We start from the raw sequence: 19,237 nt of genomic DNA on the forward strand, positions 1-19,237 counted from the left end.
CCTCGACCCCTGAGCATTTCTGACTACAGTTCACTACCGATACCCAAAGGACAGTATATTTCCATTGAATAAACGCCTCTCAAGGGATTTTACGATCACTGCATACTAGCTTCGGTGCTGAATAGGACTGGGATTTGGCCTATGACGTAGTTACTCGAAGTCAAATTTTTTCACCCATATACCAGCTGTTGCCCCCTTGGCTTGCCGTCACAATAACACACAATCTGTGCGCACGACCCACGCGTGTAAGCCCATTGGATATATCCAACAGTATTATAGATACCATCAGCAATGCTATCAAAGGATACGGAAGAGGGATGCCTTGTCCAGGACGCTGGCGGAGACGCCACTGACCACAACAAACCAGAGCAATCCACAAACGACAAATTCTTCAGGTATTTCCAGGAGGAAGTGACTAGTACGTCAAACTAGAACCATTGATTTCTTAATATTCGCCATCAGTGAACTAAACTTTCTATTTGTACAGAGGTAGAAGCAAGAATCACCAAGCTTCACACCACGCCTACAGCAGGGGGTGAACAAGCCAGTGCTGCTGATTATTGTTTGGCGGACATTTCACGGTTGTCAGATGAAGTCAAAGATGCATCCACTTATATACCCAGTTACGATCAGCGGGCATACGCCTCGGTATGTTGCTAGGAATCAAACCGTTAATACAAATATCTTCATCGTGTGAGAGCTAATACTCAGGGTGTATTCACGATGTAATAGGCTATAAAGGCGCTTCAGGAAAAATTCGCCGATGCAAAGGAGGCAATTGCTCCGCGCAAACGATTCGCGTTCAAGCGGTCCCGCCAACCCACTCCTGTCCTGAACACGACTGATGAAGTGATGCAAGATACCCCCGAAACACCTCAAACAACGGCTCCGAACCCAAGTCCGGAACCAACCACACGCGTTGCCTTAGTCAGTCACGAAAAAGTTACTGACAACATGGAACCTGAACCATTGACGGCAGTGGACGAAGGGAAGAAAGAAACACAGCAGGAGGAGCAAGCAGTAAAGGAACAGGAGAAGCAGCAGCAGGAGGAGAAAGAGCAGCTCCAACCGCAACGATCTGAATCACAACTACCAGCTGCACAAGTGATATCATTCAGCGATATCGAAAACTCACATGCCACCTTACCTAGCTCAGCCCCTCTGCGGAACGCATCCCTCTCCGTAAGCAGTGTCCAGAAATCTGTCATCGATATGTCGTCGATTCCCGAGCTGGGCCGGTCGTTTTCCACCTGTATATTCCGCGACTCGTGTGATAGTCTAGCGATATTCGGCAAGGTCGACGGGCCAGCGTTCATTAGTGATGTTATTGACTCGGTGGTGGTGGTCACATGCCATCAATTCCGAATGCACGATTGCAATAACGTAGTTGTTTATTTGAGCTGTGCCACAAACCCGATTATAGAGGGATGTGTGGATATCAAGTTTAGTCCGCTCCCAGAGGCGTTCGTGAGTACTTCCGGCTCGGTGCGTTATGCTTTTCCTCTACATTCTACTTTCTGCTTCTTATTTATGTTGTGTTGTGTGTATATTTTGGTTGGTTATGTGTGCTAATGACGATAGTCTGCCCAGAACGGAAAGCAAGCAGATAAATGGTCTCTTGTAGAAGATTTCAATTGGTTGAAGCCTGGGCCTAGTCCGAACTGGAGCGTGTTGGAGGACGAGGATACAGTTGAGGACCATGTGTGGGGCCGTCTACTGGGGGATAAGCGCGGAATGAAGCTGACAGAGATCCTGGAGAAGACGGGCGTGACTGGTCTTGCTAATTAGGCTGGCTCTGGATCATCATGCCTTGTAGATTATGCATTGAAAGGTGTTATAGCAGGGAGGCAAGGGGCGGTCAAAGCATAGACTTGGTATGGTTTTTTTTGTTGAAAGCTGTGAAAGCAAGGTCTATTATTATTATTAATGAATACACGCATAATGAAGTAAGGAATTGAGATGTGAAAAGAAAAAAGAAAGAATCATTTCTGTGACGATGTCGATGGTCGTAAGTCAACAGTCTCAAAATCTAGACCTTTCGCTTCAAACACATGTCCTGGCCGCAGGGCGTCGGTATATATATTTGTCTCGTCGTGGGGGTGGAACAAGCCAGGCCGAGTACAGTTCAACACTGACTTCAGGCCCGGGGGGTCCGTCAATCGAAAAACACCCCAGCTCGGCTCGTGGCTGGGTGCACAGACAATGGCAATACTTTCTGACAGCATTACTTGATAGCCGGACTGGGTATGCAGGTCTCTTGAACTCATGAAACAAGTTTGTGTCGGGTGAGTGTGGATCCAGCCTAGAACCATGAGATCTTCTGCCTCGCAGTACTCGAATATAGCAGCCTCATTGAGCATTTCGCATGTATCTGGGGTAGATTCTTGCTCTGGGATGATAAGCCGCGAAATAAAAAATGCGTTTGATATGAGGGTGCCCGCTAGGATGCCGCATGTCTCTAGGTTAGCGGCAGTGTTGGGGGCGGCGAGGGAGAGGAATTGGGTACGTAGATCAGGAGAGATGAAGATTGTGCGGAGAGGAGTACCATTTTCGAGGTAGGAGGATGGTTTGAAGGTGAATGTTGAGGGGTGGAGGATGTCCTTCTCTGTGTCTGGGGTGGGAGGTTGTTTGGATGGTAGCTTTGGAGGAGAAGAGAGAAGGGTGCGGGTGTTGGAGCGTGAGTGAGTAGGGGTGTGTGAGGGCGAAGGAGTTACTGAGCCTGCCCTGGGAGGTAAGGGGGGTACTTTGCTTGGTAGTGGGGGAAGAAGAGAAGTAGTTAATGCAGCGGTGGAGGAGGAGGAGGAGGAGGTGATGTCAGAGTCGGGTATCTTAGCGGGTATGGCTGGTGTCTTTCCTGGGACTGGTGGTGCCTGTTCGATCTTTGGGGGACGGATAGGAGAGTGGGAACTGGTATGATGGTGTTGATAGCTCTGTCTTGGGATAGAAGGGTATCTGTATCCGGAGAGATGCTGCTCTATAGGCATGAGAGTGGGCGATCTCGAGGTAGGAGAGGAAGAAGAAACAGTATTAGACTTTGATAGGCCGCTGCTGAGCATGGATCTGACCTCCTGTAGCCTCCTTGCGAGCACATCTCCTTCCATCTTGGCAGTATTGGTAGTGTTGGCGGTGTTGGCGGTACTAACACTGGCCTCGGAGCTGGCATATGACGGCCGCCTGGCATCTCCACGCGCAAAGGCTCTGCGCCTGAATTCGCTCTGGGCCAGTCTGACGGCAAAGTCTCTGTTTTCAGCAGCCTGCAGTGCCTCTGGTCGGCCTGCCAGCGCTGGGTCTTGCACTGTGGTTGCGCTTTGAATGGTAGCATCTAGATCGGAGAAGGTGGTTGCGGTGTGATCCTCCATTGTAGATGCAGTGGTAGTGGCCGCAGCATGGTTCTCAGCCTGACTGCGCTGCTGGAGCTCCTGGTATCGGTCGTATAGCCTGCGGATCCGGGGTTTGAGTATCTCCAGCTTGTTGAGTGAAGCCTGGACTTCCTTCTTTGCGGCGGCGAGCCCTTGTTTGTTCTTTGGGTCTCGGGCGTCGGGGTGGGCAGTGAGGTTGATGAGGACGAGCTGGGCGTGTCTGAAGAGAAGGAGGTAGGCCTGCTGGTCGTTGCCCTCTTGTTCGTATATTCGAGCCTGTTGTAAACACTGTTAGAGGCGGTGGTAGGTGGAATAGGTTGATGGCGCCAGGGGGGGAGGAGGGCTGCCTACCTCTTTGACAAGCAAGCCGGCGGAGCGAAGCCAGTAGCGAAGAGGCACCTGGGGATCGAACTCGTACTGGCCGGCCTGCCGAGCTATCTGCTCGACGGTCAAAGGCGGCAGCATGGCGACTGTCTCTGGCACTAGGTCTGCTCGTCTCTGTTACTTCTAACTTCTTGTCACTGTCTGGCGGAGGTGGAGATGGTGGTTTGAGGCTGTGGGGGGGATCGTTAGCAGGCGGGCTCTTAAGTCAGGGCGAAGTAAGCTGTAGGAAGCACAGAAGGGCAGCAAGAAGAAGGAAGCCATGCCGTCCTGAGCATCAACCTGTCTTCGTCTTCCATCCTGCGTCTTGTCTTCTATCGTCTTTCCTTGTCGTCTTCTGCCGTCTTCTTCTTCTTCTTCTTCTTCTTCGTCTTTTTTTTTCTTGAAGTCGTTGGAAGGTTGGCTTAAAGCGGCAAGCAGATCATTACATAAGCTTTAACGCGGCACGTCAAGACTACCAAAAAGGGAAAGGACGGAGACGACGTCGAAGTTGATATAAGAAAGTTGGCGACGGCGAGGATGACCGTGGAGAAGAGAGACGGCGAGAAGAAGAGAAGAGAAAGAGAAAGAGAAGAGACGAGCGGCGATGCTGTATATCTACTGTGTATACTTCCGTACTGGCCCTGTTGCTACTGCGATGTCTGCTGTTTCTCTCTTCGCTTGCGGTGCGGCAGAGCCAATAAAATAATACTGGACAAGGTGCAGTCCGACTGGTGGTAACTTTCTAACCGGCCAGTTGAACTTACCAGCGAAAGGAAGACGAAGAAAAAGCAATGACGGAAGAAGAAAAAAACAAGAGGAGGGAGAAAAAAAAAAGGCAGAATAAGCAAAAAACGCAGCGACGTGAGTGGCGAGACGAGTCGATGATGACGAGAAAAAAGACGGAGAAAGCAGCAGAGAGGAAGACCAAGACGCAGACGAAAGGGTTGACTAGTTAACTTGGACTCAGATCATGGTTTATCAGGAGGAGGGAAGGGACCAGCGGATGAACCGGATGAAAGCATGAAAGGAGTTGGCTGGGAGCTAGCAGCGTAGCTGGTCAGCCAGTCAGCCCGCCGTCGACTATGGAGTGCCGCAGTTAGTTGCATATCTGGGGGAAGCAGACGCAGCACCGCGGCCCTGGCCGTCCTGGCCGTCCTGGCTGCCCCCGTCGTGAGATATTCGGGGACGGGGGTTTGCTACTGGTCAATGGGCGGCAGCAGGTGGCCCTTTTGGGAGTTGATATACAAGAGTCCTCGATTGTATGAGAAGCAAAGGACTGACGGGGGCTATAGATACATGGTAGACAAATACTCCGTAACCAAGAGAGAGTAACAGGGGAGTTGGTAGTAGCAGCAGCAGCAGAGAGAGCAAGAGTACCCCGTAAGAGTAACAGCAAGAGTAACTAGAGAGAGAGAGAGAGTCTCCTGTGTCACTACTTGGCGTCTCCTGGCCCTCTGCGCTGCTGCCCGTCCTGGACTCCCCTGTCTATCTTCCGCCTCTCTGCTCTCTGCTCTCTGCTCTCTGACTGACTGTCTGGCTGTCTGGCTGTCTGGCTATCTGCTGGTAGACAGTAGGTTATCTCTGCAGGAAGAAGAAAAGAAACGAAGCCCGCTCCATGGGCCATCCCATCTGCCCCCCGAACCCCCCCCAAGACCCAGCGAAAATCCGCCTTAAGTTTAGTTTAGGCCCAGACAAGACACAAGACACACCAAAAGAATCTCGCTCTCTCTTCCTCCTCCTCCTCCTGCTCTCTGCATCTACTGTTCTACTGTTCTTCTCTTCTCCTGCTTTGCTACACCTCTACCTCCTCCTCTCCCCTGCGTGCTTGCTCTGCCTGTCTGCGTCTCCTGCCCACGGTGGATGCATCCCTCACGGCCATAGGTTGCGCCTGAGGCTGCTCCTCCGTCTCGCCGTCTTGACTAGTTATCTAACTTGCAGGAAATCCCATGGCGGCTGCTGCTGCCCAGCACCGCGGACGAGATCGAGATACCAGCACCACCACCACCACCACAACCACAACCACAACCACGGCTCCTCCTGCTACTTCTTCTACTTCTACTACTTATTCTTCTTCTTCTTCTTCTGCTGCTGCTGCTGCGAACACTACAGCCATGGCCGCAGCTGCAGCGGACAGGTCCAAGGACAGGGACAGAGGAGACGTGGGCGAGGCCGTTTCTTCAGAGACCGCGTCCAGTGCCACCACACCTGCTCCCGCTCCCGCTCCCTACAGCACTCGCTCGCGAAACAGGCCCCGTATCAACTATGCCGAAGACACAGAGCTGGATGCTGAGCTCGAGCGGCCGCTGGCCCCGGTCTCTGCTTCTGCGGCGGCCGGCGCTGGTGCTGGTGCTACTTCCAACTCCACGGCCAAAGGCACCCCGGGCCGCAAGCCAAAGGACAGGGACGCCGCGGCCCAGACGACTTCTTCCTCTTCCAGCAACACACGTATCGCCTCGCCAGCCTCCAACAGCGAGAGACCGCCCGGCATGAGCACGCGCAGAGCTGCCGCCGCCGCAGCTAGCAATGGGACTGCCGCAGCCAGAGACAAAAACTCCGATAGCCATGGCCATGCGGCCTCCGCCAGCACGGCCAGCACCACTACCACCACCACTACCACCGCCTCTACTTCGGCCATTCCTGGCACATCGACTTTCTCCGCAAACCCAAACACCGTTGTCGTCTCGTCGAAGAAGCGGAAGCAGCCCGGATCCAGCACCACTGTGCAGAATGTCGTCCCGGCCAATGGGGGTGGACACCCCAACAAGCGCTTCATTGCCGCTGGTTCGCGCAATTCAGAAGAGGCCGTCACCACTTCTATGATGACCTTTCGCTCCTCTCGAGCCATGCTCAGAAACGGCAAGCTAAAGGCAGACGATGGCACCCTCCTCGCCCCAAATGGTAACGTCTATTACGCTTTTTTTTTTTTTTTTTTTTTTTTTTTTTTTTTTTTTTTTTTTTTTTTTTCCCGCATTTATATATATATATATATATTATCTTTTCATGCATGTACTAACACAGACATAGACCACGTATATTTGATATGTGAGCCCCCAGGAGAGCCGTACTACCTCGCGCGGATCATGGAGTTTCTCCCGTCAAAGGACAACCCATCAGGCCCCATTGAGAGTGTCCGCGTAAACTGGTACTACCGGCCGCGTGACATCCAGCGCAAGACCAACGACCTCCGAGTCGTCTTTGCCTCCATGCACTCAGACGCCTGTCCACTCACGTCGCTACGCGGCAAATGTACCATCAAGCACCGCACCGAAATCGCAAACTGGGACCAGTACATGAAGGCAAAGGACTGCTTCTGGTTCGAGCGCATGTACGACCGCTACATCCACCGGTACTATGATGTTATTCCCACCAGCCATGTCATCAACGTGCCCCAGCATGTCAAGCAGGTTCTCGACGAGCGATGGAAGTACGTCTTGGTCGAGATTGGCCGCAGAAAGGAGCTTACCAGTGCCGTCAAGACATGCAAAAAGTGCCAACAATACGCTGCAAAGTAGGTCTCTCTTCTTCCATATACAATGTATTATGTATGCTAACGTGTGTAGTAATGATTCGGTGGACTGCGCGGTGTGCCATAACACATACCACATGCTCTGTGTCCGGCCGGTGCTGCAGAAGAAGCCAGCCAGAGGATTCGCTTGGGCGTGTGGCCCGTGCAGCAGAGCCCAGGAAAAGAAGCTCGAGGCTAGGAACACGCCCATGGTGGGCGAGTCGCGCACAAACAACGACACAGAGCCCGAGTTAGTCGAAGAGGAAGAAGAGGAGCAGCCTTCTGCCGATGCAGACACAGCAGCTGCGACCCAGCGGAGTAGCCCGGCAAATGAGCAGCAACAGCAGCAGCAACAACAACAACAACAACAACATGCGCTCAAACCGGCGACAGCAGAGCAGATCTCCCAGGCCAAACTATGGCAGTTTCGCTATCTGGGCATCCATTGCCGCGTGGAGGATGCGCTTGACTACGACGATCGCATTTACCCGCGTGCCAGTTCCCGGTTGGGCAGCCGACATCAGGCCAACGTCGTGCCTTGGTATGGCCACCCGGTCGAGTACTTCAAACCCGCGGAGACAAAGAGAAAGTACGTCCGGTCGGGGCCCAAGAAGGAGGTCAAGTTGTCCAAGGAAGCCCTGGCCGCACAGGAGGCAGATCGTGCCGAGCGGGCGTCGCGCCCAAAGTGGGTACAGGAGGTGCCCCCTGGTTATATCGCCCGTGGCGAGGACGAGCCCATCACCGTGGACGGGAAGAAGTTTCATACAGCCGAACTCCAGTTTAAGATGCCAGATCCTTCACAGCTGTCATCCGCCAGGGGAGAAGATGATGCGCCAGGCTCACATCTCTCCGTCGAAGAGAGGGAAAAATTCATCGACGAATATATGGACAAGGCCAAGGAAGTGGCCACTTCTAAAGGGATCCCGGACTACTCCACAAACTACCTCGACAAAGCCCTGGCACTGCTGTACGAAGAGAACTTTAATGTCGAGCCTGCTCTTGCCCGGCTCAAGGCACTGCATAGATACAACGACCTGAAGGAGCCATACCTCAAACCCGAAGAGGTAAAGCTGTTCGAGGCTGGAGTAGCCAAGTACGGCTCTGAGCTGCGGAGTATCACCAAACATGTCGGCACCGTCAAGCACCGTCACATCGTGCGGTTCTACTACATGTGGAAGAAGACCCCCAAGGGACGCCAGATCTGGGGCAACTACGAGGACAGAAAGGGTAAGAAACTGGCCAAGAAGGCTGACAGTGCTGCAAAGCTGCTAGACGATGTTGCCGACGACTATGACGACTCTGCATTCGACAATGACAAGGCCATGGAGAAACGCAGGGGATTCACTTGTAAATTCTGCAATACCCGCTCTTCTAAGCGCTGGAGACGAGCTCCCGCCGTCCCACCTGGCTTTACCGTGCCGGCCGAACAGTCCGGGAAGCGCGAAAAGGGCAACCGGCTGACCGTCTCCCTCTGTCAGCGTTGCGCCGTTCTTTGGCGAAAGTATGGAATTCATTGGGAAGACCCTGATGAGATCGCGAAGCGCATCTCGCAGGGTGGGAATAAGTCGTGGCGTCGAAAGTATGATGAGGGATTATTGTCTCAGCTCCTTACCACCTCCGAGTCGGATGTGAGGATCAACCAAACCACCGCCACTATAGCAGCTTCGATCGGAGTACACGTTACTACAGAAGTGGTCAAGGAAGCCGCAAGCAATCCACCCGAACCCCAACAACAACAAAACCAACATCATCAACATCAGCAGCCAGCCAAGAAGAAGACCAAGACAGCTGATAAAGATGCAAACGCTGCCAACGCCGTCATGGCTGATGCCCCTCCGCCTGCTCCTCCGCCGCCCCAACAGCAGCAGCAGCAGCAAACGTCATCCAGGAAGAGGGCAGCTGAGAAGGCTGTGCAGGAAGCTCCTCCGCCACTGGCACCGGAACCGCCTCGACCCAAAGTCCTGCCCTGTGCTGTATGCAAAAAGATGGATCCCATGGGCGACCAGCACCTATCCTGCCGAGACTGCCGCCTCACAGTCCACAGGGACTGCTATGGAATCGATGCTTCCCGCCCTGCAACAAAATGGATATGCGACATGTGCGCCAATGACCGGAACCCGACTGTTTCCACATCATACGAATGCGTTCTCTGTCCCGTCACCGAGACGGAGCACGAACTCATGGAACCGCCCAAAACAACTCACAAGAAAAAATCCGAACGAGAACGTGAAAAGGAGCGCCTGGAGCGCGAGATGGTCAACGAAGCGATCAAGCTCTATCGCCAACGTCAAGAAGCAGCAGGCAAACCAGTGGGACCCCGAGAACCTCTCAAGCGTACCGCAGGTAACAATTGGGTACATGTCATCTGCGCCATATGGTTTCCCGAAATCAAATTCGGCAGTGCCAAAGACCTTGAGCCCGCTGAGGGTATTGAGTCGATACCGCAGGAAAGCTTCAAGGACCGATGCAAGATATGCAAAACGGAAAATGGCGCTTGTGTCTCGTGTCGGGCTTCAACGTGTAATGCGCGGTTTCATGTTGGATGTGCCCATCAGGCAGGATATAACATGGGATTCGACATCACGCCGGTGAAGAGTAGTAGGAAAGACGTTGTTTCAACTGCGACCATGGGCGAGGAAACGGGTGTTGTTGCACCAGCGATATGGTGTCCGCACCATAATGTGCAGACCATAGTCCATGAGATGGGTGAATCGAAGGGTTCGACGGAAGGGAATGCCCTGCAAATATATGCTAGGACGTTCAAGCAGGCTGATCTTACGCTTACGGGGACAGCGAGGAAGGCGGCATATGTCCAACACTCCTCGCCATCCGGCGCTGGTAAGCGTGCGACTGCGGCTGCGATGACGAACGGTGTGGGACCAAGTACAGCGACGACGGCGAGTCCAGGACAGGGGCAACACCAGCATGATGAAGTTAATGGTACAGGGGACGTCGAGCAGGGCAGTACCGGGCAGGGGAAGGACGACATTCCGAAGAAATGCTTCAGATGCCAGTCTGTTGCTAGCCCGAAGTGGTGGCGCCGCGCGCAACCGCATCAACCACCGCATCAACAGCAGCCCGTCAACGGTCTAGGACCACTGGATCTGATCAGATGGCCTACCTCGATGCACCACACCAATGATACAAATGGCGATATACCCGAGCGCAACGTGTACGAGTGTCATAAATGCCATCTCAAGAAACACCACACTCCGCCTACCCTCACGCCTGTGCTTGCACCGCTGCCACCAGTCTCTTATGGCCCGCCTGACCGTGATCGTGAAATGGGTCAACCTCGTCTCCCTGAGTTTCATAGGAATGGCTATGCGTCTTCTCCTCACGCTCAGCCTGTTCAAGCGCATGGCCCTAGCCATGTCCCCCCTCTTGCGCCCCTGACGCACCCCCATGGAGCTCCTGAATGGCGACCTGGACCTGGACCTGCTCCTGCTCCAGGGCCGGAATATGAACAGCGACCACCAGCCGAATATTTACATCGTAAAGGAATATCTCCTGCTCCTAATGGTGTGCAGCTTGGTCCTCCTCCACCCCCACCACCTCCATTCCATCAGGGCCCTCCTCCCCCGCCACATGCTCAGGGTAGAATGAACGGGTATCCTCCCCCTCCGCCCCCAGCCTTACCACATCCTCATCCACATCACCAACAACATCCGCATCCGCACCCGCACCCGCATCATCAGCATCAACACCATCAGCATCCGCACCATCAACACGCACATCATCCACCGCCCTTCGCGAATGGTGGTCCTCCGCCTCCTCCACCATCCCTTCCACCGCCACACCAATACCCCTATGGACCAATTGCGCCCCACCCATCCGGCGCAAACACACCATACCCTGGCCCGGGTCCAGGCCCATCTACACCTGGCACAGGCCCAGGCCCCGCTCCTGGCCCTGGCCCCATGCACTTCTCCCCGCCACCACCTCCTTCACGCACACCACTTCCGGGCTCTCATCCACCCCGAATGTTCCCCATCGACAGGCCTGTTCAACCAAAACCAAATCTCTCTTCTCCCTCGGCCGCACGAAGAAGTTTGGACCCCCACCAGCCGCAACCACCTCAGTCTCAGAGTCAAGCTGACCCCTCGCCCACGGCAGGCCCGGCTGCTACTCCAGCACGACCACGATCAGAGAGTATGGGTCGTCAAGGTTCCATGGGCAGTATGCAACCGCAATCAGCGCCGACATCTGGTTCAGCAGCGAGTGCGAGTCCATCATTGAAAAACTTACTTCTTTAATTTCCCTCCTCCCCCCACCCCGGTTTCATTTGCTTTTCCTTTTCCTCTTTATCATGTCTAGCTCCAGGTGTTCACGTTTATGCATTTTCCATTTCCCTGCTGTTCTCGTTCTAACATTTATATCATTATCATATCATATCATACCATTCATCCTATACCTTGACTTTCTCACTTGCTTGACAGAGCAAACGTCCCAGGCGGCCATCTCATGTATCCTATTTCTCTCCTTCCTTCCTCCATTCCATTTATCTACATTACCACCTTCGACTCCCATGTGATACCACAAAAACGGCCTTCCCAACATTCACGCCCCTTATTACCCCTACTATGTAATTCACTTATTCTGATCGACTTGCCTGCCTTGTTCCCTCTCGTTGCTTCTATTGACTGAGTTAGCGGTTAGAGTTATTGCCGTGATACTAATAGGTAGCTTTCTAGCTCTGACTATGGCTATGGCGAAACTGGATAATGGGCTATCATGGGGTTTCTTTTGCTGAGAAGGAAAAAATATTGATAGATTTATTTGATTATATTTTACTCTCTTTTATTTTACTCTTAGAAACTTGTTGATCAACTCTGAGCGAGTCCAGCCGGATTGGGAAACAGATATGAAGGATTGGAGTCGCCTTTCTTGCCTTGTCCTTTTTTTTACTTTTCTCTCTCTCTCTCTCTCTCTCTCTCTTACATGCTGCTAAAAAAGGGAACATGATCTGTACCCAACAAAAGAATATAATATATTTACTTGACAGATGTAATTGAAGGTTATTAGTGCCCATGGTGTGGCTACCTTGGACGTCCGTCATTTGACTCAAAGCTAGTGCAGAAACTCCGGCTTGGCATCGCGAGCTTACTTCAACCTCCAGCTCCGGGCATAGATAAACCGTGCCTGGACCAACAGCGCTATTGCTCTAACATCCCCATCCTCCGCACCCGGCACAGCTATCAAATACGTCGGTAAGTCGCCAGAGAATCAATTTCTAGTTATCGGAGAATTTATCAGTTAACGCACATCGAGTTATATAGCTCGCCAAGCAACGGCGAAACAATTGCTGCCTGCATAACATTGCATACCTTTTTACGAGCCGACATCCCTCCTCATCAACACTTTTATACATGCGATTACATACCAAGCCTAGCTATAATCTATACTGAAGGTCCGAATCACCACTGTTATAACGGACGAGTGTTCCCCACAACTCAATATACAACCCATTTCGAAGCGATGATCATATAAACCTATAGCGCAACCGATGGGCCCTACGATTGAAGGGAGCGACAATGAACCACAAGACGATGAGCTAGACTTGCGCGACCCTGGCTCTGATGTCGATGTCGGTGCTAATGCTGATATAGATGAGCAGGATGAGAGTGAACTTATTGGTACGGGGGAGGATGGAGATACTCCTGCGCCTGAAGGAGGGGATGACCAGGCACATGATGACGATCTTGGTTCCGTCTCAAGCGGTCGCGACACGTCTGCGGCGGAAGCGGGGGCTTCAGGCTCGGTATCTGATGGGGGCGAGGGACGGTCGAGGCAGCGTTCAATGGAGCCCATTCATGATAGCGTAGAGGATTTGGGATCCATACCAGACGATACACCGTCGGTTCAGGTACGCATTGATTACTTTACACGGAGCTTAAACACACAGGATCAGTACTCTGATATGTCTCTATAGGACTCACTCGTCTCCTCTCCAGGAAGCAGCGCATTGGCGCATCGCGGGTCGTCTTCGAACCTAAGTCCCGTCCCCCACCGCCCATTCGATCGCAGATTCCAATCTAGACTCTCTGTCTCTTCGATACCGCCTAGCAATCGCTCAGTCTCTCCGGCTCTTAGTCTTGCACATTCTCGAAACTCATCTCTGGCCAGTCACCTTCGTTTTGACAGTAGTACCCCCGAGCTCCCCGAGGAAGATTCAGAACCAGCGCCGTGGGAAGTTGTTCGATGGACAAAATTGAAGAAGATAGCTGGCCAGGTATTTTCTGAAGTCGGTAAGAGGAATTTTGGTAGGCCGACGTGCACTGCTGTGTCCACGTCGATTGTGTTAGGGACAACCAAGGGTGTTATCCTGGTCTTTGACTATCAGCAGAATCTAAAGTCTATTATTGGACCTGGGACTAAAGGTGAGGCTAAACAGATGATATTTTTTCTCTTCCGTACTTGGTATCAGCTAATTGATTTCTCTCTAGCTGTTTCGTCGGGTTCGATCACTGCTTTAGCTATCTCTGCTGACCACTCAACGCTGGCTGGAGGTCATGCGGATGGAACTATTTTCACCTGGGAAATTGCGCGACCCGCACGACCCTTTCTGCATATGCCACCAATTCCCAGGGACCAGCTTGACTCACGTCGAGCTGATGGCCATGTTGCTGGTGTGTCTGTAATTCACATCGGATTTTTAGGGACTAGACACACCGCTCTTGTCTCCGCTGATGATAACGGAATGGCCTTCTCACACCTCGCAACTAGAGGAATGGGAGCTGTAGGACGGGTAGTAAGAACTACACGTATTTTAGGCCGGTACCCCGAGCTCTTACCGTCCGCCATTGTCCGAAAACCTAGCTCCGTTCTCGCATTCTCTCCTCTTCCTCTAGGAAACGTCGACCAACCAACTGACTCATTAGGGCTAGTTGCGATGCTTACACCATATCTATTGGTGATTGTTTCCACCACACCCGTTGCTAGAACTCAGTATAAATCAGGACGGCCCAAAGAACTTGCTGCGCATAGTGCATTGACGGCAACATTAGCATGGTTCCCAGCTATAAAGCTTAAAGGAAAAGACTCAGAAGTATCCAAGACGAAACTCGTGTACTGCTGGTCAAACGTGCTCACAATCTTGGATGTTGATGAAAACAAGCAAACAGACGACAGTGACAGAGATAGGCCTGTCAGCCTCAGGTTCAAGCCACGATGTAGGTGGAGGGCAGATGAAGCTATTGTTGCTGTGCAATGGATAAGCCGTTCAGTTCTCGCTGTGATGACAATTACTCAGCAGCTCCTTATCTTGGAAGATAACTCTCTCCGGGTCACTGATTCATCAGACTTGATTCATAAACACATTTATCACGTTGATTTATTTTCGAGGCAACTCCACACGCTTATCGAGCAACTCGATGATGATGACGATGAGAATAATGAGCAAGATCAATCCATGCACGGTGTGATTGCTGATGCCTTCTATATGAGTTTTCGAGCATACAAAGGCCGCCTGTTCCTACTAGGATTCAACGATATCTGCGTAGGCAGTCTGTCAAACTGGGCCGATAGATTACTAGCATTGGTTGAAAGTGGTGATTTTATTGGGGCCATCCGACTTGCTACGTCGTTTTATACCGGACGTTCCGAGAAACTAACCGTCGGGCTTCCTGAAGAAGATGAATTACGACACCAAGTCGTACAGGAAAAACTCCTTGAAATGATGTCCGCCTCCCTCCGTTTTGCCTTTGGGAAAAATGCCGAGTCAGATATTGAGCGCCTTCAAAAGTCACAGTTAAGTGACTTGGCTGATGCGTGTATATTTGCTTGCGAAGCCATGGACAACCATGAGTTCCTATTTGAAGATGTCTACTCCTGGTATGAGGAATGTGAAGCCTATGGTGTTTTCATGGATGCGTTGGAACCATATATTATCAAGGGCAGTGTGCGGGCCCTCCCACCAACAGCCGTGAAGTCCTTAATATCGCATTTCGTAACGACACATACCGCCAGCCGACTTGAAGAAATCATCTGCCTCCTAGAAACAGACACGATGGACATAGACCAAGTGACAAGCTTATGCAAAAAGCATAATCTTTACGATGCGTTCATATACGTTTGGAACCGTGCTTTGCACGATTACGTCAGTCCTCTTCAGGAGTTACTCAATCTCGTACGCAAGCACAAGATACAGGAATCAGGTACCGATAAAGATCCAGAGGTAGTAGCAAAGGATCATGCCAATGCATCGAGGATGTTTCCCTATCTATCTTACATCCTTACATCTCGCGTATACCCAACTGGCGATGAACTGGAAGAGCATGAAGCTTTATCCGCTAAAAACGAGGTTTATAAACTCTTGTTTTCAGGGAAGCCTGGTCGTGGTGATGGGCATGGCAATGATTCGTCACCTTTCCAAAGCCTTCGAATGATGCTCGAATTTGACACGCCAAGTTTTATGATCATGCTAAACGAAGCATTTGAAGATAGCTTTCTCAATGACCCAGTTGATCAGTGGAATAACGGCGAGCATGCAAAATCAGCTGATGGTTCTTCTATAAATCGTCAATATTTATTAAGGATCCTGCTTGAAGTCATGGACTCGAATTCTTCCGACTTCGGCCCTAGTGACACTATCTATCTTGACATGTTTATTGCTCGAAATCTCCCCAAATACCCCCAGTATATACTCCTCTCCGGCTCAACCCTACAACAAGTTCTGGTTAGGCTCTGCCAGTATCCCAGTATCGAAATGCTTGATGATTGCCAACTGTCTGCAGAATATCTGTTATCAACATATCATCCTCCTGATATCCAAGCCCTGATTCCCTTGTTCAAGGAGGCAAAATTCTTCCGAATTCTGAAATCAACATATAGAACCGAGAAGAGGTATTCAGATTTGCTACGAACATATATCGCAGACCCAGAGGATCAACAGCATGTGTTTGTCTGCATCCGCGATTATTTACGGCCAAGCTCTTCTCTTACTAAGAAGCAGCGTCGAGATATCCTGACCACGATGGAAGAGATTGCAAAGGACTTGGCCTCAATAAATATATATGAGACTGCACATACTGTTCAGTCATTGGCACCCGAGTTACATCAGAAATTCCTCCAATCACTTCAAGATGACTCTGCAAGCCAATATGAATATTTGCATACGATCATTGAAGATGAGCAGAAACCTAGAACAGACACCAGATCCGCGGATACTGTTAACCACGAGCTTCTTGAGAAATATCTCCAATTAATGTGCCAATATAACCCTTCCCATGTTGCCGATTTTATTAATTTGACAAAGGTAGGGGATCTTCAGCTTGAAGCTGTTATCCCTTACATCGAGAACAGTGGCATTGTGGACGCTGCAGTAATCCTTCTTGCAAAACAAGGGGAAGTTACCAATGCCATGGAAAGGCTGACAAGGCATCTATCAACGTTAGAAGCCGGCCTGTGTGGCCTTCTGCAGAATGCTGACGATACCCCTGACTCAGCAAATGCAGCTGAAGCGGTGACCGACCTAATTCTCTCGGTTGAAAAATATACCCAAGTCGGTACATGGCTCTGCAAAGAACAAAGCAAGGCTGCAAGAAGGGTCCATGAGGGAGGCAAATTCAATAAAAGGGGAAGCTCGGTCTTTGAACAACCCCTGACATATGATGAGAATTTGTGGCTTGTTCTTATCGAAGCTGTCGTGAAGATTGCTCAACAAATTTCTCCTCTACTAAGGCGTGGGCTGCTTGAAGACAATAGCAAGGGAGCAAGAGAAGTCTGGCAAGTGGAAGCTGACAAAGATGACGAGGACGCTAACCAGCCTGGCCATCTATCATCATCCTTCAGGTCACTAGTTCAGCAAGTTTTCACGTCCTTACTGACTAGCACAACAAAGGCCAGACACGCGCCACATCAAAAGACTGATGTGTCATTCCTTCGCATTCTTCGTGCATTCCTCACTCGGGCTGCGGCGGCATCCCCGTCACTGTCTGAGCTTCGAACTGTGATTGGATCCATATTCTCTGCGTATACCTACGAAGAATCCTTACTATCCCTTGCTAATACGATGCTTGACAAGGACCTATTTGTACACGTGAATGAAATCTCTAAGCTTCGACAAAAGGGTTGGAGACCGCGTGGTCAGGTCTGTGAGGTATGCAGGCGGCGTGTATGGGGCCCTGGTACCGGGGCATACATATGGGATGCCTGGGAAAATGAGTGGGATCAGCAACACAGACGGAGACGAAATCAATTCCCTGATAGCGACAGGGATTATGAGAGAGACATAAACGTCTCTTCGAGGAACAAAGGTAAAGGGATCGCTGTTTCTTCGGCTCCTACATCCAGCCTAACGCAGAACGAGCCCTCTTCACGGAGAGAAAAAATGGCGGCAGTGCCTGTTGAGAACAATGGGACAAGCGTCAGCGGAGGTGGACCGTCTCAAGCAAGCGGCGCAGCCTCTACAGGTACTACTCCGGCAGCCCCCGTGGACCTTGGTCCTCTCATTGTGTTCGGGTGCAGGCATTTATATCATCAGTCATGTCTTACCGAGGCTGTGGCTCAGCAATACAGCGGCGATAATACTTCACCCTCGATACCCACTGAGCCAGCCTTCCATCGCCATATTCACGACCGAATCGAACCCCGACAGTTTTCATGTTTACTGTGTAAATAGCTGCTGTTATGCATCTTTATTTTGCCCTTGATTACTTTTTCTCCCTTGCTTGGCCAGGGAGCGATATAAAAATCACAGTATATTACTATGAAACAGGACCTTGACTCTATGAAATGAGGCAGTGTAGAACAGTGGTCTACGGGGATAGAAATACTTTTCTCGAAGCTGATTGATGCCATGGGCTTTTGAATCCCAGGGCCTCTAGGTGTTATCAGTAAGTCCAACCTTGAACTTGAAAGCTGCGCCAGAGGGTTGATTATCTTGAATTTGATGCTGAGTGGAGCCGACAAAGCTTGGTCTAAGTCTGGCGATTGGAGATAAGCGGCGGGAATGTGCGAAGTCCTCAAGCTTCTATTCTTGATAGATTGTTCTTCTGCAAAGTGCGCGGCACCTTGAGTCACTGCCCTTTAAGACACTTGATAGTAAGCCTACACAAACCGACAAGCCGTTATTGGGTCGTGGGAGCATTACATTTATAACTCTAAAAATAAAAGTCATCAATGTTCGGAAGCCTAAAGTTATTTGATTTGATGCGCTATAACAATCCATTTTCATGGCTGCTATTGCAGGATCGTTTTACCGGGTCTTACAAGACATCTGGGGAGCAAACACGATCGCATTGGTGGCCGCTTGGGGGTTATTACATGGAATCTCTGTTATTATTAGATATCATGCTTGATTCATGGGGAGTGAGGATATAATTGCCTCTAAGTGGGCTATCTTCGGGGATTATCATTCGTTCTGTATTTTGAATATCTCATGCAGCATTCACAAATGCTATTCATCATGGAATCTTTAGTAGGGTGTAACACAACAGGATTGCTGCAGGTTGGGATTCGCCCGCGGGCTTCGAAGTCCGAGGGAGTGCGATATCTCAACCCAAAAGTATCCATGTCAATGTGCATATCCTTATATAGCTGGGGCCTCCTTAAAGTGAAGGAAATTGCGTCCTAGAGAACAAACGTCTTCTTTTCCAGCCTGAGAGCAAGAGGTCATGGAGTAGTTATTATTGTAGCAAGACACCTGCTATCCCCGCCGCAGATATCCTCCACTTTTGCTGTATATTAATAACATAGAACTAATGGGCACGGAGTAGACGATTATATATTAGGTATATTTATTATATCGAGAGTCCCCAAGTACTTCTAATTTCATCTCCAAGAGGTTGCCGGCGAGCGTTGATTCTATTGGTTAGTCGTGCTATCCAATGAACTGAGAGCGGTGAAGTGAGCTTATTATTAATGTAATAAGAGCTAGGGCTTACCAAATCACGTGAATTACCCCAAATTTTTCATTACATAATACGAGTACAGTAAATATGGTTGGATAGGGGGCCAGCCAATAACAGTACGAAGAAAGACGTCTCTATCATTGTCCTCCAGTCAAGAA

The 19,237-nt window shown here is 50.7% G+C and overlaps 5 protein-coding genes across 5 annotated transcripts; 4 read left to right on the forward strand and 1 right to left on the reverse strand.

Annotated features, from left to right (window-relative positions):
- Positions 1 to 291: 291 nt before the first annotated feature.
- Positions 292 to 1,788, forward strand: ARB_04514 (tubulin-specific chaperone c, putative; the record flags this gene model as incomplete). The annotated part of the gene is made up of 4 exons (XM_003017586.1): positions 292 to 418; positions 488 to 648; positions 733 to 1,467; positions 1,582 to 1,788. 4 exons carry the CDS (start codon positions 292 to 294, stop codon positions 1,786 to 1,788), a joined length of 1,230 nt encoding a protein of 409 aa, XP_003017632.1.
- Positions 1,789 to 1,982: 194 nt separating this feature from the next.
- On the reverse strand, positions 1,983 to 3,824 carry ARB_04515 (endosome-associated ubiquitin isopeptidase (AmsH), putative; the record flags this gene model as incomplete). The annotated part of the gene is made up of 2 exons (XM_003017587.1): positions 1,983 to 3,635; positions 3,711 to 3,824. 2 exons carry the CDS (start codon positions 3,822 to 3,824, stop codon positions 1,983 to 1,985), a joined length of 1,767 nt encoding a protein of 588 aa, XP_003017633.1.
- A 435-nt stretch (positions 3,825 to 4,259) lies between these two features.
- Positions 4,260 to 4,678, forward strand: ARB_04516 (uncharacterized protein; the record flags this gene model as incomplete). Its single annotated transcript, XM_003017588.1, has 2 exons — positions 4,260 to 4,331; positions 4,490 to 4,678. The coding sequence occupies 2 exons, from the start codon at positions 4,260 to 4,262 to the stop codon at positions 4,676 to 4,678; spliced, it is 261 nt and encodes an 86-aa protein (XP_003017634.1).
- Positions 4,679 to 5,337: 659 nt separating this feature from the next.
- ARB_04517 (PHD finger and BAH domain protein (Snt2), putative) lies at positions 5,338 to 11,483 on the forward strand (the record flags this gene model as incomplete). The annotated part of the gene is made up of 3 exons (XM_003017589.1): positions 5,338 to 5,578; positions 5,661 to 7,230; positions 7,397 to 11,483. 3 exons carry the CDS (start codon positions 5,338 to 5,340, stop codon positions 11,481 to 11,483), a joined length of 5,898 nt encoding a protein of 1,965 aa, XP_003017635.1.
- A 1,250-nt stretch (positions 11,484 to 12,733) lies between these two features.
- On the forward strand, positions 12,734 to 17,848 carry ARB_04518 (uncharacterized protein; the record flags this gene model as incomplete). The annotated part of the gene is made up of 2 exons (XM_003017590.1): positions 12,734 to 13,093; positions 13,160 to 17,848. 2 exons carry the CDS (start codon positions 12,734 to 12,736, stop codon positions 17,846 to 17,848), a joined length of 5,049 nt encoding a protein of 1,682 aa, XP_003017636.1.
- Between the last annotated feature and the right edge of the window lie 1,389 nt (positions 17,849 to 19,237).

This window comes from Trichophyton benhamiae (genome assembly GCF_000151125.1).
Source record: "Trichophyton benhamiae CBS 112371 chromosome Unknown contig01293.0, whole genome shotgun sequence".
Taxonomy (NCBI): domain Eukaryota; kingdom Fungi; phylum Ascomycota; class Eurotiomycetes; order Onygenales; family Arthrodermataceae; genus Trichophyton; species Trichophyton benhamiae.